At 38.7% G+C, this 27,299-nt stretch overlaps 2 protein-coding genes across 2 annotated transcripts in view; both read right to left on the reverse strand.

Annotated features, from left to right (window-relative positions):
- Nucleotides 1–3,575: 3,575 nt before the first annotated feature.
- LOC112570387 (probable G-protein coupled receptor 139) lies at nt 3,576–5,192 on the reverse strand. Its single transcript, XM_025248806.1, has one exon. It carries the CDS (start codon nt 4,994–4,996, stop codon nt 3,860–3,862), a length of 1,137 nt encoding a protein of 378 aa, XP_025104591.1. The 5' UTR covers nt 4,997–5,192; the 3' UTR covers nt 3,576–3,859.
- An 11,780-nt stretch (nt 5,193–16,972) lies between these two features.
- Nucleotides 16,973–27,299, reverse strand: part of LOC112570388 — a 68,407-nt gene continuing 58,080 nt past the window's right edge. The window contains exons 2-3 of the mRNA XM_025248807.1: nt 17,336–17,791; nt 16,973–17,000 (exon numbers count right to left, since the gene is read on the reverse strand). Of these exons, the coding sequence (XP_025104592.1) occupies nt 16,973–17,000; nt 17,336–17,791 (484 nt within the window). The remainder of the gene's footprint in view (nt 17,001–17,335; nt 17,792–27,299) is intronic.

Consider the following 27,299-nt stretch of genomic DNA (forward strand, 5'->3'; position numbering starts at 1 on the left):
GTTAGGTGTTTGTTAAACAGATTTTCAGGTCTGGTGCCAGTTAATAGACTGGTGGTGGTGGTGGTGGTGGTGGTCGTGGTTGTGGTGGTGGATCTCTGCTTTGGAAAAGACACGCGTCACGTGTCATGTCCTATAACAGAAGAGTCACTATTTGTGGGTGATATGATATGATTTACAGGACAGAATAATTTTTTTTAAAACTAACTTTTAGAAGTACAATGCACTGAAAAACGTAATTTTTCCATTATATTTCGGGATTGTCTTTAATAGATAAATATATAACTCAATATATATAAAAGTGTAAGAGACATTAATAACACTTAAATAAAGAATAGACAAAAAAAAAACATGTAGTGAGTTAATTAAAAATGTGTAAAAACTGCATTACAATCTTGAAAAATGTATAAATGTGCGTACATGAGTGCTGAAAATCATGAGAAAGCTAAAGAACTTTTAATGAACATTCATATTTTTGAACAATGAATGACAGAACCTAGCTACTATTCAAACACCAATATCTCTTTTCATTATACTGTCGAAACTTGCTGCCATTGATACATCATCTCCCCATTTGGCATGCTGTGTCTGTCAAAGACTAAATTTAGTGTGTAAAAATATTGTTATCTACCTGACAGTATATCACTAAATCGCCATGATCTCTAATGTCCAGACTTTGTTGACCAGTCAATAAGACAGTCAAAGTGAGGGGGAGCTTTTGACACGTATACAGCGATCTTAATACCTTTAAGCACTCCTTTCTACTGTAAAATAAAAATAGAAAACAATGTTATCAAATACTGTTTCACAAATTGAAATACGCATTAACCACGATGGACAGCAGGTCACGAAACTGGAAATTTAAAAAAAATTGATATGGGAAATAAAACAGACGACTAAATACCAGAAAAGTTAAAGGTAATATATTAATCGTGGTGAGATAATAACACACTACTTGAATACTGTTATTAGGAGAACAGTTTTTTCGATTTTAGTCTGTTCGTTCACCGGCGGCAAGAGGATATAAGGCCAACGTGTAAAATAAAAGAGAATAATACCACTTTGCATCAAGCAGATGATAAACCTCTAAAAATGCGACATTTCATTAAAACATGATTCACAGTGTCTCCCTTGGTGATTTTACTGTCAACTTTACTTCAACCACATTATTTAAATAAGGATTAGTTAAAGCTGTTCTTGTATTTGTGGGTCCACGATGGTGGATTGGTGAAGACCAATACTTCAGCCGACAGTCAGATGACTTTTCCTCGAAAGTGTGCTCCGATTGTCTGTCCTTCCTGCGCCATTTGCCAACCTCGTCAGAGAGAGACGACTGCTCTCCCGGCGACACGGAGTTGAGTCCGTCCCAGTCCAGCGACACACACCTGATGTGATTTCTGATCTTTAACAATTTTATGCTTTCTCGTCGATCAGAATTCAAAGCGGGTGCAATTATAATTGATACTTTTAAATCGCGGACTTTGGCTGTGTTATTGTTAGTTGTCATAACGATCTGTTTCATAATTCTGGTGAAATATTTTATCGTCGAGTTTTCTCGCTTGCTTGTAAACATCTCCAGTTTTTTAGCTGAAGATGGTTTTCATTATCGTGATCATCACTTTAAAACTCTTTGTACATTGATCAAATAAACGTACATAGAAATCTTTCTCAAAAAGACTCTAAAACATCCATACAAAACTGTTTGAAAACTCACAATCATTACCATCCAATTGTTTATGGCCTCAGACCTGGCACTTATCACAAGCACAGAAAATAGAAATTTGTGACTTTCATTTTCCTTCAGTAAAAATAATGTTCACACTGCTTACAAACTGATGAATCATATAATTTATTAATCAGTTATTTTGAATAGGTAATGAAACATTTCACTTAATCGGTACAAACATCTATTGTCATTAAACTTTACATGCAATCTTGACAATACTTCATTTTGTCCGCAATTTAGAAACAAACTACGACCATTACTTTTTCTCGTCAAGACATTCATTTAATTTGGCAGCATTTTTGTCAGAGTGACATATCACAAGTAATATATAATCTAACAATAAATGACACTAAACGACTACTAAATGAAACCTAAGGCGCAATCTGAGTTACTTGACTTCAATCTGATGTCGACAGCAACCTGTTTTACTGAAAGGATAGGTAACTACCGATAACAGTGGTAATGTTTGTAGATATGAGAAAATCTGACCGTTTGTCATGTTTTCTTTCACATCATGCGTGGACGGAAGCTTTATTCCAAAACAGACTTTGAGGAGAATATAATTTTCCCGGAAACGTCACACATTGTTACATAACACACTGTTACATAACATTTTTTGTCCTTCTGATAACACAGTGGGAGTAAAACCTCTTTAGATGAAAACAGCTCTTAGCAGCCACAACTAGTCTGTAACTAGAACATATCCAAATTAACTAAATGCTGGTGTTAAAGCGATTTTCTACAATGTAACACTTCTACTACAAAGTCACATTTCACCTCACTTTACGCTGTAACACTTCATACTTCCACATCAAACTTCTATAAAATATATTTCTTTCCATTTTGATTTTTGAAATATCATTTCCCTTTAAGGTGCTTTGCTACATAATATATTTTATCTCATAACGTGTAAGAAAACTATTTCGCTTAAATATTTAACATAAATAAATAGTTGACATCACAATTCGCTCCTCCCTAAAACTATATTGCTGCTTATTACACTCTTCAAGATTTTCATCGTCTGTACTTCTTGATAAGTTCACTTTAAATTTGTTTTTCAGATTTTGTTGTCTTACTGCAGCTCACTGCATTGTCGACACTTGACAAGTTTAGAAAACTGATGCATTGTTTAGTCTTGACCAGTGTCAGCAACACAAATAAACGAGTTCATTCAGCATTTGTATCCTGCATGACAGCGGACAAGTCATCTGCTTGCTGTTGCTGCTGCTGCTGCTGCATTAGCTGCATTAGTTTTTATCTTCGGCTTCAGACTTGAAACAACCTCCACGGGGGCTGGGCGAATTACTCATGACACCGTCCACACCCTGGGAATATTGTGTCACGTGGCTGTATCCACGGAGGACAAGCCACAGGTTTCACAGAAAAACATTTGATCCCTTACCGCCTACCATATGCACACCGAGCTAGGAAACCCGCATTGGACTTGCGAAATTCAATTCAATTCAATTTAACTTTATTATCTCACTAGGAGAAATTAAAAGACGTGGTAAAACAACTGGCTGAAAAATAATAACAACTTTAATTCCACTCAAACTATCATCTCACACAAACACCTACAGTCCATGTAAATACCCGACTAAATAAGAAACAACACTAAAACTATATTCCCAAAACCACACACCCACACCCTCACACTCACAAAAATAAAGGAATAAATCTCAAAAATAATGATCTCACTATTCCACTAAGCAACCAGTAAACACACCTACTTACTACACCTGTTCATTTATTTTGCCATTCTTTCTCTTTTTTTTAATTCTTTACATTTTTAAAAATAAAAATAAAAAATACTTGCCTTGTTTATTGATGGTGGTGGTGATGATGATGATGATGATGCTACGTGCAAATGCATAGATGTACATCGTTGTTGTAGTCCTCTCCATATTTAGCCTTAACGTCTTTGTCACATACAGACGATAGCTCTGTCTAGTATTAATATAAATGAGTACGCATGCTACTAAAAAGTTGTGTTTGGATAAAATAGCTTTAACTTAAAAGTGTATGTTACTGAAAGACGCTATAGAAATACAGTTTCATAGATGTTTGTCTTCTAGAGACGAGACTAAATTATTCTGACATTCCCGGGGTATCGAATGATACATTGAAGAGAAATCTTTAAAAGTCGCCGCCTTCTTCATTATGTTGACTGTCAAATTTACTGAAGCCGGTTTTGTTCGTATGTAAAGAGGTGACAACTGACATTTTTAATGAAGATCGTCCACAAAACAAAGATTTGACCTCGTTTCTGAACCTAGAGCCGGTCAGGCAGTACAGGTAAAAATTGATGGCACCGTTAGCGTACCAAGCCAAGTTGCACACCACCCACACAAACCTGACTGTTGCCAAGGAGATGTCAGTATCTGTGTTAATGTAGGGAATGATAATAAGGTAAATGCACGCAGGCAAGGAGAGAAGGAGAAAGACCAGCGACACGGTGATGAGAGTGATGGTGAGTGACGAGGCCTTTTTCTGGCGACTGTTGACCTGGTCACAACCTCCGGCGGTCATCACACGGGCCACGTGTACAGACTGAATCACCTTCCACACTAACACACTGTTACCGACTATTAAGATACAGAATGGAATGATTGAAGACACTACCAGATCGATCCAAGGATAGATGAAAAAATCGAAATTATACAGCTGGTTATTCGCCATGTAACATGAGCGTTCAGTGGAATTGAGTTCAGTTACTACTTCAAATGACGAAAGTATATATGAATTCAGTGCAAAAGGTACGGCGACAATAATTGTAATGACAAGACCAACTTTCTTCTTTGTGCAGGACAGACTTTTGTAATGTGGCCACACAACGGACATCACTCTCTGCATTGTCATGGCAACAATAATCCAAGCTGAGATTGTACCACTGGAATAGACTAGAAAGGGGATTAGCTTGCAGAGTGAAATATCCATATCTGGGATAAAAATGTTAAACAAATAATACAACCATTTTCTAAGCAACCCTGAATACAGGATGATGAGGTCGGACACGGCCAGCGCTGTGAAGTACAAGGACATAGTGTGTGACGACTGGCCCTCACTCATTCGTCTCATCATCACGATGGTCATCACGTTGCCGAAGGTGCCGAGCACGATGATGACAGGCGGGATGAACTTCCACATCGGGATATGAGGATCAGAGAGAAGAAACCTTTCCACAGCGTTGTACTCTACGGAAGAACAACATAGTGTGTCGTCTATTGTGAGGTCACTGACTGTGGTTTTGACGTCAGTTCCTTTGGACGTCATCAGTCATGAGACACGTGGACTGTGACAGGTCTGATGACGTCAGTGCTTCGTCTCCGTGTCAAGTTATGTTCTTGACGTAAGTCGTGTAAAGTCTAATAATAGAAGCTGCGAACTATGTGAGTATTAGCACATTAAAGCCTCCATCACTGTCTGCCTCTACCATGTATACAGTATCGAGCTTTATCTACAGACAGAGAGACAGAGACACAGATGTACCTTTTATAGATCAAGATCGGCTCCTAGATCGAAAGAAAGCTCTAGAAAAATATAAGAAACCAAAGAAGCCCCTGCTTTTGTCGTTTTTATTTTGCTTTTTGTTCTCTTCATCGTGTGTGTGTGTGTGTGTGTGCGTGTGCTTGTGTGTGTTCCAATTAAATGTCGTTAATTGGTTAGTAAATATCGAGGTACTAAATACCAGAATTACAAACACACCCCTCCTCTATTTTGCTGAGCATCTACGATTGCTACCTGAACCGCCCTGGAGATAATTGAACGAGCAAAGCTCTGATTTTTAACGCTAACGGTCGTTGAAGGACTATAATTAGCATCTCAGTTCTAAATTTTCTTCGCTTATAAAATAACTAGTTCCATAAATAAAGGTCCTTAACGAAAAAAAGGAGTAAATAAAATGAACAATTTTTCTATTTGCACCGCTTCAAAAGTAAATGGTGGATTTAACTATAATTACAAAAATCAGTTTGGGCATCTCCAATAAAAACTCTGTAAAGACCCTGTCTTCATTAACAAGCTGAAATTACCAAACTTATATGTCGCCCCGCAAACACCTTAAAACTTGAAGTTCGGTGTGGATCATCGTGCTATCAATGGCATTGCAACGGATTGTGCGGCACGTACTTCGGTGGACTGCCAGAAAAATAGTAAAGCAAACAAATGTAAGATAAAATTTAAGTTTATAAAGACTATATTAACAATACAACGATATTAGCGTCTCTCTCTCTCTCACACACACTGTGTTTGGGGTTCAAATTAAATCGTCACCTTTCCCAGGTAACTACTCACCTTCTTACATATTTGTTTTCCTTTTCTATTTGCAAGCATCTGGCGCCTCATCCAGGTTCTTATCTGAGTTTTATTACAAATGTCAAATATTGCGCTGTCGTGCTCACAAGGTTTATTAGCAGAAGCTTGACGATGGATGCATTTTGATTTTCCATTTCTATAATTCTACACGGCTTTCGTACAGACAGAAAGTCAAGCTTATTAGCCACCAAGATAACTTTTTTAATTCACTAAAATACGCCCATGGTTACAGTCAGAAATTATAGCATTTGTAATACATGACAGAGACAGTAAACTGTATATTCCTAGTATCATGAGGCTCGAGAGGACTGAGGTTCTCGAACTTTATTAGCACCAGCTCCTCCTCGTCTCCACCCAGTAAGAAGCACGTGGCACGGTAGTAAAATTTAAAAAAAATACATTATAGCTAATGATAATATTCTCAATGACAGATCAGACTAAGCCGGTGATCGCAATATTTTTCATGCAGATGTAAAAACTCTAAACTTGAAAACGAAACCGATCTTCCATTCGGGCACCATTATCTCCCTTGCACTGTACGTCACAACTGGTATTCAAGTACCAGTGCTCTCCCTTACACGCTGCACGCTCGTCTGTTAAGGACAATGACAATGACCAACTTTAGTTGTCCCAGTGAGCGATTTGAACATGGGAAAGTGCTGTAGTCCGAAAAGTAAAAGTTAGAAATAAAAATGAGAAATAAAGTCCACTGCAAGGTGCAGCGTGAAAAGATTTCAAAAAATATTAGCAAATAAAAAACAATGGGTAAGTGACAGTTATATATTTGTATACAACAAACAAGCAAAATTACATCAAGGATATTCATGTGCGCACCTACAATAACACACACACACACGCACAAACACACTTACATCACTGACGCTTCATCTGAGGTTGAACTATTGGACCGATGATGGCACAAAGGATTTCAGGTGTCTGTTACTTTTACATTTTGTCATGGACTAGCGTTTACCCGAGCTTAAAAATACAGTCTCTCGTTAGTACATGTTCAGGTATTGATAAATGCAGGAAGCTTCTCTTATTACTTTTTGTCACAGAAAAAAATCCAGATCTCACTGTTTGATATTAATTATCTTAGAACAGATTTGTCAATATTTTTCAGACTTTCCTATCATGGACAGAGAGATTGAGAAACCAGCATTCAAATGAAAAAGATAGAAGACTCAATAAAAGACTTGTAGAAACGGTCTAATATAACTTAACTGAAAAACTATTGAGCTTACGAAGAAGGTACACTCTTTGTTCGCCACGTTTAACAATGTGTTCGGTGTTTAAATTCCATTTGAGCTGGCAATCAAAAATAGTTCCTAGGTACCTGAAAGAGTTTCAACAGGTTATCTGTGTATCACACTGAACAGGTCAGACACAAAAACAAGAAGCTTTATCCATCTCCGTCCATTTCTCATAACTGTCATAACAATTGTGTCTCCACCATACAGCTGCCACAAAGACCAGGCGTTTCTGCGATCATCAACATAAGCCTTTGGTTTTTTGATGATATACTGTTATAAAATTTGACATGAGTTCATAGAATACAGAAAGGTTGCTTTCATTAATGAACACTAGACAAAACAATGTCACAATGCCATGGCACTGACGATACTCCGAGATTGACTTCCTTGGTGTGTGGGTTGTGTCAATTTGCGTGTAAATATAATTGGAGATTTATTAAATTAAATTTTACATGTACTGAAATACAGGGATATTATCACATTAACTCAGTTGTATCTGCATAATCAGGCCAAATTACCTCTTGAAAGAGACTTCTTTAGAAGACAGACGGTGTAGAACATACTGTGATGACGATTTTGTCGGGACGGTAAAAACTGTTATTTCTAGAACAGTCTTTATTGGCATGCAATCTATTGCAACAGCAGCGGCAACAAAAATTATAATGTTTAAAATAAAAGATAATAATAAAAACTTTGCATCATGTAGAAGAATGACACACAAATGCGACATTTCTTGCAGGGATGGGCAGTCTCCCAACTGTTATTTTATTAACTTTGATATAACCACCTTATCTGAATCAGGTGTTTGTTGCTGGCATGTATGGTCAAGTTTAATCTTGTTTTAAGAATGTGATGCTCTTGTGGTCAAGTAGTAGGGATGATTCAAAATTGACTGCTTATTGCCCCTTCACTAGAATCGGTTAGGCACAACTCATTGAGCAAACAGGTCTGTGGTCTTTACCTTCAGAAAAGAAGTACTGGTGTACTATTATTGTTTTGTGTGTTAATAATAAATCTTTGGTAAAGGTTGGAAAGTTTTAAGATAAAATTTTAGGTCCTTACGGGATAAAAAGATTTTTTTCGACCAAACGAGCATCAAACCAACGGGCTTCCAGACCCGAGTGCTCTAATCATTCGGCTGCTTCCCCAAAGGCAGGAAGAGAATAGAACTACTGAAGGCACTTGAGTGGGTTAATAATAAATTTCAATAACTACACACAATTAACAGGTTGACTTGTGATTGTCATTTCCTGTACTAAACGACGAATGAATGGCACGAAACACAGGAGAATGGGGGGGGGTAGTTCTTTTTTTTTGACTTGTGCATATTTTGTTTTTAGAACAACATTTTTTGCTGAAAATAGCTACCGTTGTTGTCATCGTCGCAAAATTAGCACCAGGATCAGATTCACGTTAATAATATTCATTATTGTAACTTTATTCTTATCAAGAGCTCTTGTAAAGTTTGGATGAAAAATTATTTTCCATATGAGGTAGTAAACGCTTGACAAAATTAGCAAGCAAGTGAAAATATTAAAATTCTCCATCTCATCATTTACATTTAGAATTAACAAAAGGAAGAGAATGTTTGCATTCATGACGGTCGACGTTTGCACAAAGAGTTACTACACCAACCACAATATCCTTGTCTTCTTCGAAACCCAACCCGAAGCCACTCACTGGCCAACCATGTTAAAGATTAGCAGGAGGCTACAGCAGCCAGTGTAAGTACATCAACTGTTAGAACTTATACTGGCTGGATATATAATGTTCTCATCACGGGCGGGCAACGTCAGTGTTAGATAATTAACAGGTTAGATAATTTTGTCCGTCCCGGGAAAGATGTTAGAAATATTTAAATCGTCCTGGAAGAAAAAAGTGGTTCCCAACCTCACTCTGATCTACATCTCTACAGACCGTTAAAAACTGCGATGGAGAAAGAATTACTGCCAAACTTTACCAAAACCAAAAGACAAATAAACCATAACACCTTAAAGACTAATAACCTAGAGCAACTGTTTTACAAATTTTAGTTTCTCTGTTCGAGAAGAATATTACCAATTGATTGCTCTACTATTTCCAGGGGGTTCGTCTTTCATTCTCATTATATTTAAGTAGCCTGAAACTAATGCCAGAAACTAGTTTTAGTGGAAGTAACTGTGTTGTGATCTTTGCACAATAAGCGCTTAACCTCGTGTCTGAACTTGCTGCCGGTGAGACAGTACAGGTAAAAATTAATAGCGCTGTTGACATACCACAACAGGTTGCACACCATCCACACAAAGATGATCCTTGGCGATGTCATGGTCTTCTCTACGCCGACATTAGGATCAAATACAATGAAACTGCAGACAGGTGCTGTCAGTAGAAGAAAGGCCATCGACACGGTGATGAGAGTGAGGGTGAGTGACGAGGCCTTTTTCTGGCGACTGTTGACCTGGTCACAACCTCCGGCGGTCATCACACGGGCCACGTGTACAGACTGAATCACCTTCCACACTAACACACTGTTACCCACGATTAGGATGCTGAATGGAACTAATGATGACACGACGAGGTCGATCCATGGATATATGTACCAATCGAAATACTTCAGCCCTTCGTCGTCAATGATGGTACATAAAACCTTTGTTGAATTAAAACTAAGAACAGCGAAAGCATACAACCGATAATAATTCAAAAGTGCAGAGCCACTTACAATACCGATTATGAAAAAACAAATTTGTCTTCTTGTACACGACAAACTCCTGTAATGAGGCCACACTACTGACATCACTCTCTGCATCGTCATGAAAACGAGAAGCCAGGCTGAGATCGTGCCACACGTGTTGATAAAAAGAATTTTAATTTACACAGGACATCGTGAAGCAGAAGGACATCAACTCCAGAGACATAAAGAAGCCATTTTCTGAACAACCCTGTATACAGGATGACGAGGTCGGACACGGCCAGCGCTGTGAAGTACAAGGACATAGTGTGTGACGACTGGCCCTCGCTCATTCGCCTCATCATCACGATGGTCATCACGTTGCCGAAGGTGCCGAGCACGATGATGACAGGCGGGATGAACTTCCACATCATTTCAGATGCTTCAGAGAGCAGCAACTCTTCGAAGTCAGATTGATCCTGAGAGTAACAACAGCTAACATTTTCTGCTGTTGTGGGTTCAACAGAAAAGCCTTCTGAACCTTTTGTACCTCTGCTGCTCATCACAAGAGATAAAGAATGTTGCAACACTTATTTTCTCTTTTTATCAAATGTCTTTTTATGTGTTTGTATTCCGTTAGTCGCTATTTTATGAAGACACACACTGTGACTCACACACAACAGGATGCTCTGTATGTCTCAATTACATTTTACTTATTTTATAGACCCGATGTGCCGGGAAAATACAATATGTACACAAAAAATAAAGACACTTTACTTCACGGTTTACTCATTCATTATCAACTGGGGCGCGTGTGTGCATAATAATCGTAAAAGAATAAAGAAATATGAAAATGTCAGTGCGCTATAAAATACTTTAACAGAATTTTAGACTATATTCCTTGGGGATTACTAATAACAGTAATTATAACAGTTCAATTCTGCAATGCAGTAAAACAAATTTCTTCAAGAGTACTCCAACAATGCACAGATGATTCTACACATTTTGGAAAATCGAGTTTTTAATTTATACTAAAACAAGGATATATTTTTCGCGACAATTAACTGCCTCAACCACACTTGTAAACAAAAGACTTATTTTTTAACTAGTAGCAAACCAATAGATATATTCTAACACACAGGCGGAGACGGAAGCTGTCATTCACAAGAAAGATTCCTGGAGCCACTCCTAGAGTCTGGGACACTCAACGCCATTGGAACTACGACAAGAGTAGCAGCAACTGCTGGTCGTCAATATAATGGGAGCAGACGACGACGAGTCTGGAATCATCCCCCAGTCCTCAAGTGAGTAAACAGTCAAACTAAACGCGAGAACTGTGCCGAGGATTTCTGTGAACCGACATCGTCTTGGCCATCGTTAAACGATCGTGAAGACAACGACAAGACGCGTGCTCTCGGTTGTAGACAACAGCTGCCTCATTGATGCAGCCAATGAAACTCGAGATAAGTGTATAAAAGAAGAGAGAATCAGTCTCATGCCTCTCGAGAGCTGAGGTCGGAGACCTGTGCAGGACGTTGTTCAGATGTTCTCTCTCTTTACAGAACAGTGAGAAACAAAACTGTGAACTGGACACGGAGCTACTACGGAGGTATTTTCTACCACTGGTGTGTAGTATGAGGGAGCCTCCTGATGATGAATATGACACTGAGTCGATTATTCCCCATGTTTAGAAATTAAATCTTCCTAGGCTTAGATGCTCCTGTTGTTCTACTGACGGGGCCTCCAAGGTGCATTTACTGATGATTTACTGATGTCTGATAGCTGTTATGTAATGTTTATATTTCAAAGATTTCTTTTCGTTCAAAAGTAGATATACTTTCGATTCACAACTGCTTCGGGGAAACTTATTTTTTCTCCCATCTACGATTTTGACCTCGGGGAGAAGGTGTTTGGCAGTCCACGCACACCTGTGGTTGGTATGTTAGCTTCACTCTTATGTTTTTGTTTGAACAATGATTTGATGTCCCATGTATAATGTCTTTTGATATTCCGATTTCTATTACGCCCCGTCTGTTTTCTGTAGCTACCTGAAATTCGTTTCAGCTACTTTCTGTTAGAAAAGATTTTATTTCTAGTATCAAATGACAGGCCATAAACAGGAAACAGAACGTTGCAAGATATACTTAGTTATGTATTGCTTTGTAGGACAAGGAATGACCGCGGACTGAAACATTTTAGGGTAGTAATCACAGTTATTTATTCTTGATGTAACCATACCATTAGTAATTGGTATACACATGCTCATGTATCTTGTGTGTCAACACAACAGGTGTCTCCACATGTAAGCACGATATTTCTGTCAAACTCGACAGGAAGTTAACGAAAGGCATTTCTTAGTGTGAACACCATCACTCTCACAGGGGCAAGAAGTGGTTTTATTAAATGACAACAAAACCAGGAAATTTATGTAGAACACCACTAAAATGTAGTTAAATGGTTAACGAATGGCACTTCATGTGATTTTATTATTGTTTGGGTGTGCGATAAGACTTAGCCATCTTGTACAGTCCTGTCAATGTGTTGTGGAGACAACGTTCTATTTCCCAGCTCTCATCGCAGCTCCAAAAGAACTAAATATTGAAACTTTTTCAATACAACAAATTGTTGTTTGTTCTACCAAACAATTTTGAAAACAATTAAATTGGGATTGAAAAGTTGTTTTGTAGATTATTTTAATATAAAGCAAGTTTGATGAGATTAACGGGAGCACAGTTTTAAATGAACATTTCCCGTAGAAGCAATATATATATAATGCATAGCATACATGTCTAATGCATAAAAATGGCTTTCCGCGAGATTATAAACTACAAAAGAAGAAAAAGTATTAAAGTTAATACTTGGCAGCTTACTAATGTTATCCAAAATGTTATTTTGAGTGTCTTGATATATTTTCTCTCAACCAGAACTACCTCAACATGGAGTCAGTGGCAGTTCAGGTTTTATGTCTGTTAAATGTATCTGCGAGCTTCTTTAATTTCAATGCAAGGAGCTCTTAGTATAATAATTATTTAATATGTAAGATAGTGTCGGGGAGTAAATATTTTTAATTAATAAACACCATCTTTCTCCCCTTAGGTAAGGAGGACTGTTGTAGATCACTAATAAGACCATGTTTGTAGCTACCTGTGTCTTTGGTTGGTAAGTGGACTCCCTTGATAGTATTTGTTAACTTTGTAGTCAAAGGGGCGATTATAAAAGTAAAATTTACAGGTTCAAAAGCGAGATGTCAACCAGAGAAATTTAATATGTATTGTTTTCCCGACAAGAGAGTTGAAGGCTAACTTTCCACTCAGCTCTGCTGCAAAGAGATGTAAGTATTTGTTGAGCTTACTGCACAATTTCAATACTTTTAGAAACGTCCAAACGAACAAGAAAAGCTCTGAAGTCCTTGTGTTAGAATTCGTTGTTTGTGTTGGGGATATTGCTGACTGTCCCAGCAGACATTTTACCTGCAACATTTTGTCGACTAAATAATCTCCTCACTTCATTTCTAAACCTCGCACCGCTAAGACAGTACAAATAGAAATTTGCTGCGCTGTTGACATACCAAGACAGGTTGCACACGGCCCACGTAAACCTCAGCTTGGTCGGTGACCTTTCATCGATACCTGGATCAAAAATAATGAAGGTGCAGACAGGTAAGGTCAGTAGGAGAAAGGCCAGCGACACGGTGATGAGAGTGAGGGTGAGTGACGAGGCCTTTTTCTGGCGACTGTTGACCTGGTCACAACCTCCGGCGGTCATCACACGGGCCACGTGTACAGACTGAATCACCTTCCACACTAACACACTGTTACCCACGATTAGGATACTGAATGGAACCAGTGACGTCACAACAAGATCGATCCACGGGTAGATGTACCAATCGAAATTTTTTAGCTCTTCATCATCGATGTTTGTACACGAAGCCTTTGTTGAGTTGAATTCCGTTACCACAACATACGCACGGAACCGATACCCGTTAATAACTAAACATATACTTACAATACCGATTATAATAAACCCGACTTTTCTCTCTGTACACGACAGACCCTTGTGGTGGGGCCAGACCACCGACATCACTCTCTGCATCGTCATGGAAACGATGAGCCAGGCTGACGTCATGCCACAGGTATTTACGAGAAATAGTTGTAGTCTGCAAATGGAATCGTGGAAAGTAATGAAGTCAACGTTGAAGAAGTACATCAGCCACTTTCTCAGCAACCCAGCATACAGGATGGCGAGGTCGGACACGGCCAGAGCTGTGAAGTAGAGGAACATAGTGTGTGACGACTGGCCCTCGCTCATTCGCCTGATTATCACGATGGTCATCACGTTGCCGAACGTACCCAGCAGGATGATGACAGGCGGGCAACACCTCCATGTTATTTCAGTCGCTTGGGCAAATACCAGAGATTCAAAGTCGAACTCATCGTTGGGTGTTAGGTAAGAAGTAGAAGTGTTTTCTGAAGCTCCGTTGTCTTCGCTGGTCATAATAAGAACACAGATGGTAGATACAACAACACATGTGATCTACTTCTGTTTTTTTCAGCGAGGACACATCCCTACCTACATCACTGTTACAGACACTGCAACTTTCTCAATGGACTGCAGCCAACTAGCACCTTCTTGATTGTGCACAATGTACCTTACATTACTTATCTTTTATACTACCGTCGTCCCGGTATTAATACATTTATTTACACACAAAAAACGGAAAAAACAAGATGATTGTTAGTGATGTTATGCAGCATGTATGTGTGTGGGCGTGCATTGACGGACATTCATGAGATATAGTCTATCTGTAGGTGCAAGTGTGTGTGTGTGAATATAAAAAGACAAATTATTTATTTAATTTTTCTTCACGAGAAAAGGAAAATAAGGAAGTCGAAGATTCCATGCATGTTGTTTACTCTATAGTCAATGTAAAGGTTACTGAGTGCAACACGTCAATATAACACATTTCTGTTGCTATAATACGGTTAAACCATTTGTTTCGGATCGTCCAAGTTCTTACTCAGTCTGGAAACTTTGAGTACGTTCTCGGTAAATGTTACAATCGCTACCACACCCCTGTTGAACTCCCCCCTTCCATTTTTCCCCGCCTAATGTCTTAGCAAACTAAGTAGTCGGATGCCACACACCAAAGTCTATAATTACGGCAACGAAAAAAGTTCGCTGTATTATTGTTATTACCAGACAAATTAGGAAAAAGAAGATGATTTCTTGAGGACCATCATTCCCCAACCTATTTACCGTGCACAATGAGTGCTGCTGTTACAGGACTAATGATGGGGACCGGCTTAATCACTAATGATGGGCAAGTAACAGTAACGCGCAGTTTTTCCGAAATGTCAGTGCTGTTGATCGAAAGTTTGCAAACGAACAGTCATATTTGTAGATTGATCTTCACCACCTACAACTTAAATGGTTTTTAATTCGAGCTAGGAATATGAATGTAAACAAGACAATATTTATAGCTATGTTTACTTTAAAATATTATAATTTCTTTTTTAATTCCACGTCTTGTATTTACGCCAAAGAACTGGTTACTACTCATGGCATTTACTTTTCTTAAATTCGTACGTTAGCAACAAGCAAAATATATTTTGGGCGTTTTCACTCATCGGTTATGATATTTTCATAGTCAGGGTTAGAAGAGGGTTAAAAGACGGACGGATATGTCTTTCACAAGACGCATGTCTGGAATCATCTCAGTATTCAGATACTCGACCTCATTACAAACTCACTCAATGATTACAAGACCAGTCACGAGAGATATGCTCTGATGTGTACGTGACAACTACAGTCTCGCGATGCATGACCGGAACATGACAGTGCTGCGCGCGCACACCGGGAATCGAGAAGCACTTGAGCGTACAGAGAGGGCATACAAGACACTATACACAGTCCCTGGGATAGCCTCGGCACGCTGTGAAAGGTGTTGACTCTAGAAAGTAAGTATGAGGGAAACAAAACTGTAAACTACTGACCTCTGTTTCGGAGGATGTTTTGACCATCTGTCTGTAGGTACAGTCGAAGGAGGGAGGGGAATACTCAATAGACAATTTGACAATCTGCCATTATCTAAGATTTATACTAGACCTAGTTGCAACCTGATGCACGAAGAGGATTAGATAGATAGATAGTTGATTCTAAAGGTTTTCAAAAACAAAAATGAAGAAATCTAATTCCCTAAAATTCATGTGAAGGTCTGACACACGGACTAAGAATGCATATTAACCTTTTTTTAACCTACGTTTGTCAGGCTCCACTAGTAAATAGAATGATCGCAAATCTCAAAATTATTTCTGAACATTCACTTTGTAGTTCACGTCAGTGAATAAAAAAAATATTTCACAGAGACATCTGCATCACAGATGATTTTATTATGAGGTACTCCATGGTCGGTTTAACAGGGTGTCAGGTGACTAACAAACAAATACGTACTGGGAACAACAGATGTGACAGATGGCGTAGTGACTAAACATAATCAGATTATCTATAAAAATATTATAATAAAACAACGAATGGTTAAAAGATAGTGTGATTATTTGGTTTCAAGCTATTATTCAATGATATAACAAAATTATCATTATTATTGCACATTCAAAACTTTTCTGTTAGCATAACCATTCCTTTAAACTCATTTGTGATTTCGTTTGGACCGTTGTGAAATATCCTCGTGTAGACTCACTCTCACCTAACAGCGAGCCACGTAAGCTGATGTCGCGCCTATAAATAGAATTTTGTGTGGGGAAGGAGACCAGAGATGCCGTCTGACTCCAAAAATTCATTACTTATATGGTCTTCATGACTAGAGATTTACTCTTTCCTTGTCACATATTCCTTCCTGACCTCGGTGCGAGGCCTCGGTGACAGTGAGGTCACGTGACGAAAAAAGCTTTGCCACATTCTTAATGTGCCCGTCGTTCTCTTGCTCGGGTGCCAGAGCATCTTCAAGTGTAAACTTTAGCTACGGGATGATTGAGTTTTTGTCAGCATCAATCTCGCAATCATCTCATTAGCCGACAATCAACGGACACCATTGTCGCAAGCACTTCTAGAAACAGTGCAGCAAGAGAATTTCTAGACGACCCAAATCAAAATTCGACATTAGTGTCTGTTGTTTTGAAAATACCTGTAGATATTTTTGTTGTAACATTTCGCTGAAACAACAGTCTTATCACTTCATTTCTGAACCTCTCTCCGCTAAGGCAGTACAGGTAAAAGTTGACTGCGCTGTTGACATACCAAGACAGGTTGCACACCGCCCAGGTAAACTTCAGACTCCATGACGAGTTTTCATCGATACCAGGGCAAATAATAATAAAAGTACAAACAGGTAAAGTCAGTAGAAGAAAAGCCAGCGACACGGTGATGAGAGTGACAGTGAGTGACGAGGCCTTTTTCTGGCGACTGTTGACCTGGTCACAACCTCCGGCGGTCATCACACGGGCCACGTGTACAGACTGAATCACCTTCCACACTAACACACTGTTACCTACGATTAGGATGCTGAATGGAATCAGTGACGTCACAACAAGATCGATCCACGGATAGATGTACCAGTCGAAATACTTCAGCTCTTCGTCGTCGATAATTGTACATAAAGCCGTTGTTGAGTTGAATTCCGTTGCCACAACGTACGCACGAAGCCGGTACCCGTTAATAGCTGTACATACTGCTACAATACTGAGTATAATGAAGCTGACTTGTCTTCCTGTACACGACAAACTCTTGTAATGAGGCCACACGATTGACATGACTCTCTGTGTCGTCATGGAAACGATAAACCAAGCCGAACTCGTCCCGCACGTATTTACGAGAAATAATTGTAATTTGCAGACGACACTGTGAAAAGTAATAAAATCAAAATAAAAAAAGTACATAAGCCACTTTCGAAGCAGCCCTGCGTACAGAATAATGAGATCAGAAAGGGCCAGGGCTGTGAAGTACAAGGACATAGTGTGTGACGACTGGCCCTCGCTCATTCGCCTCATCATCACGATGGTCATCACGTTGCCGAAGGTGCCGAGCACGATGATGACAGGTGGGATGAACTTCCATGTTATTTCAGTCGCTTGAGAAAACAGCAAAGTCTCAAAGTCGTGTTGATCTTGATAGTAACAGCAGTCAACATTACTTGTAATGGTGTCATTATTACTGATTGCTGATACTTCATTATCTTCTCTTGCCATGACAGAGGTATAGAGATGGAAGACCACAGCAGCAGAGGACGTTTTCCTCCACTTCAATAAAAAGTCTGAGCGTTCTACTCCCTCCAAGACTTTGCTATTTAAAACAATGTGTCACTCAACATTCTCCGTGAAACCTGCTTCGTGTTAGTAAACACTTTGTATTATTTACATTTTATAGTAAATCAGGCACGTTAACTAATATATTCAATAATAAAATTAAAGCTATTTGGGAATAGCAAAAAAAAAAAAGATTTAAGTTAGTTCAAATTTGTACACCCTCGTGAATCTTTAAAATATTTAAAATTTAAAAAGGAAATAAACATTGGGTAGATTAGTTATTTGTGGAAAATATCCATACACTTTTTTAAAGGATACTTTTTGTTAAAAAGAAAATCTGCAGAATGAACAACGACGAGTTGGAGATATCGACTCAGTAATAACCATGTAATGATCCCGTAGGGTGAGCCTAGTAATAACTATTTAGTCCTCCAGCTACTCCAAACATTACTGGGTATTTTCTCGTTATATTTTTACAGTCATGAACACTCCCTTCTTACTAACCAGTGTGCATCGCTTAATGGTGTTCCAAACAACCGACTATGAGTAGTAAACATTCAAATGACTACTGGATATATTTAACAGCAGAAAAACAGTCAATTGAGTAAAAATAATCTCTTTCTCCCAGGTTATTAGCATGAAGACGAAATAATTGCTAGCAGTGAATACGGTCACAGGACTAATCAAGAGACTGACTTCAGGTTTTATTTTTGTCTGGTCATGAGCCCGTAAAAAGGCGTTTACACGACAAGCCAGGTATCTGGGAATTTTAATAAGTGAAGACAAGTGAGTACATAAGGAATGAAAAAAAGGTAGTCCTGAGAGCAGAATGTGATGGTGATGAAGATGTGTCAAGCCAGTCGCTCCTAACACCACCATCACGAAGACTTCCTGACGCTCCATGGCGTCCTCAAATAATACAACGGGCGACATTCAAAATATCGCCACCATCATACTTTTGGTTTCCTTTGATCACTTCAATTTTAAGAATATGGAGGTGACTTGACACGAAAACGATTTTTGTGAGGATATTTTGTAGTCAGTCAGTCGTCGCTTGATCGGCACATGAGGAGGAGCACGTGAATAAACGCGGCAGTTGACGGGGCCGCCATTTTGCCTACTTTGACGTTCATAAGTCAGTTCTTTCTTTGGTCACCAGGGCGTCTGCCACCCTTCAAGATGTCTTGAAGGACAATCTTCCACAGGGTGTGGTGCAGGGTCACGTGACCAAAGAAGACCAGCTTACGTCGCCTGACTGTTGAGAGTAGAGGTTCCTGGTGTCCAACGGATGTGGCAGTTTCTTACAAAGTCGTTGGTTCTGTATTTTCTGTGTGAGGTCCGGAGCAGCCCCTTTAGGAAGTTGTTCTCGAAAGCCTGGATTTTTTTTCTCTCTCTCGGCGAGCAGGGTCGACTCGTCACATCCGTAGAGCAGGATCGACACTACCAGGAATGTGTACAGCTGGTCCGTGGTAGTGAATCTTAGAGGTAAGCAGCTTCAAATACTTGGAAGCCACCCTCTCCAGGGACGGCAACTCCGCACCAGATATCAGGATCGCAACAGCGGCAATAATTAGGCTAGGAAGGATCTGGAAGAGTAGTTGGTTTCACTGGGAATAGGGACAGTTAATAGCACAGCAGAGAAGGCCTTGTTCCTCAACTGTCAATCCCACCCTCCATCACGAGTCGTGATGAAAAACAACGTGACATTCAGCATTTCCGTGAAGCCAGAATCTCGTTAGGTTTCACTAAAAGGACGATGTATTGAATGAGGAGAGGATTATTAAAACCCTTCGGACACTCAGAATGTTTTTATGCCAACCGACGAAAATTATTTCAAAGTAATTTCTGAATCAGAAAGGTGCCAACATTGAGAATTGCGAAATATATAGTGATGAAGAACTGGCCGCCATCATCGATTATCGTTTGACGACGAAAAGGTGATGACAACACAACAGCAGACTGAATATTCTACAATATTGAATATAATCAACACGATGATAAGCTGAAGTAAAGACAGTTACTGTGCAATCTTTCTGTTGCGAGCCATCGTCCTCTTCCCCGTCCAACGATCGTGAAATCAATCAAGAGCTGTGTGCTGTCAGGTTTCCATGACAACTGTGAACTACCGATGCTTAAGAAACAAAGGGACCTGAGGACTAATGCACAGACACACAGAAGAGGGAAGAATAACTTCACCCACAGTTGTCCTCGACTTCTGTCCCTTTACAGTCACAACACGACGAAGAGGTCTGGACACTTGATGTCAGTCTGTTACTCTGTGAAAGACCTGAGGGACTGAGAATCGGTAAAAATGTCATCCTTTGACAATAACATTTACAGTCATGTTTCTTTTCATTTCCTTATCTAATTTATTTCAAACTATTCCAACCTACAAACACGATAAATCACTAAAACTATTATATTCCTTCGATTTCATATTTATATCAGAAGCTTTGTATAGCGCATGCTTACTCTCGTGTGGAGCTTGCTTCTTGCACTTAAGAAGAAAAACTAAGTATGCACAACATACGAGGCACCAAAAAAAAAACAACAACATACGAACAACGGAATGGTAAACAACAGTACTGACGACGAATAAAAGACAAATACAGAAAACCTGAAGACGAACCAAGGAAGAAGGACTGAAACTATCGTGATTTTACATAGGTAGAAGAGCATGGGAAGTATTATCTGATCGCCAAAACTATTTTAAATATCAAAGATAGTTTTCAATAAGACTATATTGGTGAAAAATATAATATAGAGGCATACATTCACACACACACATTACCAAACATTTCCTTCTAAATATCCCAATATAATTTTCGTGTATTGTTAAGCTCAACAAACCACCCTGTGTTATGTACATTTGAAGGATAGCCAGTCACAGACATTAACCGTTTATTTAAAACTAAAGTGACAAAATAATGGATGGAAATATTTTATTTTAAATGGATGAAATTTGTTTCTCTACCTTTCAAATCATTAGACGGTCAAATGAAGTGACAACGGGGACATAATGGCGTCTGTTTCTGTTTTAAATATAATGACAAACTTATAAAAAAAAACTTAGTAGGAAAAGCAACTCTGCAAAATGATCAATACCAAGTTAGACATTTTAATGTAAGTTATCTATGTATCGACATATTAATATAATAGTAATAATGATGTACATGTCTCGAGTAGGGTGCACCTGGACTCGACTAATATTTGAGTCTAGAAACAACTTCTGGGTCTCGTTCTATTTATTATAATAATGAACACACTCTTGCTAACAGCCAGCTTGCATTATTTATTTCCTCACAAACCAGTCAAGTACAAAAATTAATTAAAATTTAGAAACAATATTTATTCTTCCAAAATTCCATTGTCACTATTAGAAAAATAGTAGAACCGCAGAACTTTCTATAGAAGTAGAACAAGTATAAATTGTGTGAAAATCTCAAATCTCTCTCGCTATTCAATGTTCAGACAAACTAAATGAGAACAAATATAACATTAAAGGGTCAATCAATGCTTTTTTCGTTTGGTTATCAGCCAATAACAAAGTCGTTTACAACACGAGCCTGTTATCTATGTTGTCTAAAGATGCGAACACAAATGAGTACGTACGAGAGAAATAAAGATGGCGTACACCACAGCAGGACAGGCTGCTAGTCACGTGGTGTGAAGCCAGTTGCTCCAAACACCATCATCATGAAGACCTCTCAGCTCCATCACATCCTCAAACAATATGACTTCTCCATGCAAATGTTCTTTTAGCCCTTATATTGTTCAACAGTCACATCGTCTTCAGAGAATTAATTGTCTGGATGTTTGGACTCTCACTTCTGCTTCAGAAAATTATAAAACAGCCTTCCTGATATATTTATGTTTAAAGTATTTATTGGTATGATCATTATGTGATATACAAAATTCACTCACTTGGCATGACCTTTCATGAGACAATATCCTTTTGAAAGACAGAAAATACTTAGGTCAATTATGTTTAGTAATACGCGACAGCATTATCATTAATATCTTTTGAAACCTTCTAACAAGGTTGATAGTTTTACTAAGAATACCATTATTAATAATTAAGCAGCACCCGTTTTTTTTTTTAATCGCGAACTGTAAGACACGCGTTTATCATTTACACACAAACTGTCGATGATCGTCAACTAAACGATTAACAAAATTTAAGTAAATTTACAAAGAACTTTTCATTCTACAAAAATGTTTTCCTGTAAAAACGACAATTCGGACTTGAAACACAGTACAGATTACAGCCCTAACACTAACATAAAGTCTAATTCGAAACATTAAGTTTTTTAAACATAAATATTACGATAACAAAATAAAACACGTGTGGACACAACAGAACAGAAAAAAATCGTAAATACCAAACAGAAAACTAAAAACCTATCTAAATTAAAATTACAATGGTGGCCCTGAAAATCACTCAATCTACTGACCAGTGCACTATACCAACTTTGGCAACAGAAGTAACCATACACCCGGTTGGTTCATTTGAGTGAAACGCAGACTCAGGTTGGTAGAGACGATGTAAACATATTCTGTATATTTGTATACCTACAATACAACCGCCCTTTTAATATCTTATTTATAGCAGGTGATTTTCATGTATTCAGCAAATCCTGCAAAAATTCCGGTCCTGTAGAGGAGTAGCTACGTCACGTTAGGCACGTTAAACCCCGGATGTTGCACAATAAGCACTGAACACAATAGTCACGGCGATTTCTAAGAGTGCCTTGTTCCAAAAGCGGCGAAATTTGACATTTTGCCCCGTCTTGAAGTATTATAATCCACACATGTTTCAATCTGAAGACTATGAGGATTTAGAATCGGTGACAAAAATGGAAATAGCGAAAGAAAAATACGATGAAGAATGATTTATTAGTAGCGCTGGTTGTTGTCCCTCAAATTTACTTACACCGAGTTTTGTTTAAAAAGGATTTTTTATTAACTACATTTGTATTCTTTTTGTGAACAAGGTCTCTGTTTAGTGAGACAATTCATGCATTGAAGACCAAGTGCTTAAGAAAAATTATCACGAATCGCAAAACCAACGGTTGTGTACACAGCGGGGTCACCACCCTCATGGCGCACCAAGAAATCCTTTTGGCAACAGTCAAGTAAAGCAAGTCCGCTTGGTTCATGTCATCTAGCATGAGGATTTATTCACAACTGTTTTATAATGCCTATGAAAAGGACGACACCGAGGTGCACAATGGCAGGAAGTTCCATGTAAGACATGAATAATACTGTTCAAACTTTCAAGCTACTGGTCTCATCAGTCAATGGGTTTCTACGAAGATCAGGCAACCTCTACTTTTCTGAAGGCAGAGGGAGGGGCACTCATGTCGTCATGCCCTACGAAGGGTTCCTGTTCTCGGAATCTTTGCTTTGTGCTGCTTGGTAAAACAATGAGGTGTCATCGGTATGTGACTTTTGCTCGGTCTTTTTGATCTTCATTTTTGTCAAAACCAGTTACAAAAATTGAAAACTAAAAAGGTATTGTTTAAATCTTGATGTTTGGTTATAACACTGGCACTTCAAATCTTATATACTAGTAGATGTCTTTCTGTGTAATGTGGGGTTACCCTGGTGTAAAATAATGCAGCAGTGTAAAGTTATTTGCCTGTTTTAATTTGATCGATTACAGAAATAGAAACATTATGTCTTATTCTATAGAAAAGTACGGACATTAAATATTCTGTATATAGTCTAGTAGCACAGAGATGTGACTATCAAAAAAAAAAAAAAGCTGAGACACATCGGGTCAAATTTTGATGTTTGGGTTAATACTACTGGCGACAATTCTTGATGATATTTTTGCTAGGACACCTTGCCCGTTAAACAATCTTTTCACTTCATTTCTGAACCTGACACCAGTAAGGCAGTACAGGTAAAAATTGATAGCGCTGTTCGCGTACCACGACAAGTAGCACACGGCCCAAACTAACTTCACCTTCCCAGAATCCAGCTCACTAATGACATGATTAAAAAGAAGATAACAACACACAGGTAAGGTGAGTAGAAGAAAGGCCATCGACACGGTGATGAGAGTGAGGGTGAGTGACGAGGCCTTTTTCTGGCGACTGTTGACCTGGTCACAACCTCCGGCGGTCATCACACGGGCCACGTGTACAGACTGAATCACCTTCCACACTAACACACTGTTACCCACGATTAGGATACTGAATGGAATCAGCGAAGACACTACTAGATCGATATACGGGTGCACATTCCAATCGAAGTTCTTCAACCTCTCATCATTTATAACTTCACAGGTAGATGTCGTTAAGTTTGAATTATTTTTCACTACAAAAACATACATCTTATAACAATTAAGACAAACAAATATAACAGCAGTGGCACTAATAACAAAAACAACTTTTCCTCTCGTACACGACAAACTCTTCTGGTGAGGCCACACGATGGACATTACTCTCTGCATCGTCATAGAAACGATAAACCAGGGTGACGACATACCACAGGTATATAGAAGAAAAAATTGCAATTTGCAAATGAAATCATGAAAAACAAGGACATCAACATTAAAACAATGAAAGAGCCACTGTTGGAGCAGTCCAACATACAAGAGTACGAGGTCAGACACGGCCAGCGCTGTGAAGTACAAGGACATAGTGTGTGACGACTGGCCCTCGCTCATTCGCCTCATCATCACGATGGTCATCACGTTGCCAAAGGTGCCGAGCACGATGATGACAGGCGGGATGAACATCCACATCATTTCAGTCGCTTGAGAGAGGAGCAGCGACTCGAAGTCATACTGGTCTCCATACGTACTACAGTTAGCGTTGTCTAGTGTTGTGTAATTAAAGGAAGCTAATTCGAAAACCTCACTCCATTTGCTGGACATCCCTAGAAAAAAATTGGCACTACAACAGCACTGATGCTTCCTTCTCTAACGGACGCCCGTGTCCTCCTCCAGTGGACGTTTGCGACTAGGACACAGAGACACTCGCACACAGCAAGCAACAGGTAACAGGTGTTGTGTGTCAGAACCCCGCTGTCTTACCTGTTCTTCTTTTATGGATTTAGTGTGTTAGGAAACGTTTACCTGTGTGTGTGTGTGTGTATTTAAAACACGAAACTATTTTATTTTGTAGGGATCAATTCAAGCGCTGTTACTGTCTCAGTAATTCTATAAAATATTTTTAAAGAGCTGTGCACTGTGATCGAAAATTCGAAGGGAATACTGTTAGATTATTTAGTTAATAAGCACAAGCTTTTAAAAAGGAAATGCTCAAATATTTAGTAAATTTCGTTTCCAAAATATGCAATTTTTTCGCTTTTTTGTTCTATAGAGAATTCTCTGGTGATATTTAAAATGTTAGATTCTATTACATTAAATTTTACATTTAATTTCTAATTCCAACCAAACAGTAAAGTGCTATCCACAAAAAAAAACAACAAAAAAAAAAAACGGCTAGAAAGTAAGCAATACCTACAGCTTTGTTCTAATTAACGGGATAAATTATTGACGCAACAGTCTCTCAGAGTTTCCTACTAGCCTTGTCATTGTCTGTTCTCTTCATCACACGCACCATCATTAAATGACAAGCTCTTCTTGTGAGGCCAGATCGCTGTCGAAACCTCTTCAAAGCCGGTTAGTGAGATGGAGCTTGCCTACTTTTAAAATTTTGAAGCAGCAAACTTTCATCACTGAGAAGTCCGAGAATATGGTGATGAGCAGCTGACCATCATCTTTAAATCCGTTCAACGGCGAAGAGGTTGAGGTCAGGATCAGCACGTCACTAAGATGAGAGGGTAGATGACAGGCTAGATAACACGATACAGGTAGACCTACAAATTAACTGTAAGTTATGATGGAAAAATAACATTTCTCTTTGTTTTGCTACTTTTCACTAGGATTAAAGATTGTCACTGTGCAACACTTCAAATGTAAGAGACATCTCACAGACACTCACTCACATGCGCGCTCAACACTCACGTAGTCGCCGGACATTTGCATGTTTGTTTACTCAGTCGTAAACAGAGCAACTAAAACACGATGTTTGCAGGTCCTTCCTAAATTTATTATGGAAAAAGTAATCAATAAAATCAATAAAAATACATGGACAATAAAGAAAACCGATAGCTTTGTATGCGTCCATAGTTAATCCATATTTTTATTTAACGATTATAATTATACACAGTCCTAAACAAATGATTTTGGTCAGTTTGATTACTAGCAAAAGAATGTTAGCGTTTACATCTCGGCACAAGGTAACTTTTATACTTTTACACATTTGCTAGTGTTGTAACGACACTATTAATTACAGTCACTGGAGACTACTGTTTCACTGATCCAAGATATATATATATATTCAAACAAATATCTGAAAATCACTGACCTCTTCAACTGGAGACCGAAGTTAAAACAAACCCGCGCTGCTTCTTTGGGACGAGCAATCACACATTCCTCCTGTCTTGCTACTCTTGGGTTAGTAAGTTCTCCCCTTGAGGTCCTGGCTTTACCAGGACCAAAACCTCCAAGGGAAAATATACAGTACTGCCAGGTTAAAATACTCTGTTTCGCGTATGATGAGCCTTGACTAGACTAATTTTCAAAGTTACTTTAGAAAACAGATTTGGGATCTCGTTGTACTTTTACATTCGTTGACACACCAGTACTAACCGCCAGACTTTCACTGCTGAATGTTTTACCAAATAGCCAACAATAAAAATTTAATAAAAAGTTTAGAACACATTATTCCCTGTAGAAACTTGCGTGAGATAAATAGTCAGCAGAAGTGCAGAAAGTTGTATGTGAATGTCCTCTCTGTCCAGTTACTTTGTGTGCAGACACAATTAAGTGCAAGCTAGGAAATAGCTACAGGGTCAGTCAAGAAGATGACTCTGTCATCTATGTTATCTAAAGATGCGAACACGAATGACTACATACGGGATACAAAGGAGGACACCACAGCAGGAGAGACTGCTAGTCACGTGGTGTGAAGCCAGTCTCTCCTAGCTCCATCATCATGAAGACTTTGAGCAGCTTCATCACATCCTCAAATGTCCAAATGTCGTGTATATGACTTTAGGTTTGTCACGTGAACTGTTTATCGGTG

Source organism: Pomacea canaliculata, linkage group LG8, assembly GCF_003073045.1.
Source record: "Pomacea canaliculata isolate SZHN2017 linkage group LG8, ASM307304v1, whole genome shotgun sequence".
NCBI lineage: Eukaryota > Metazoa > Mollusca > Gastropoda > Architaenioglossa > Ampullariidae > Pomacea > Pomacea canaliculata.

Bases quoted from the DNA above. Each gene is read 5' to 3' on its own strand.
- LOC112570387 (XM_025248806.1), bottom strand. From the start codon at position 4,996: ATGACGTCCAAAGGAACTGACGTCAAAACCACAGTCAGTGACCTCACA.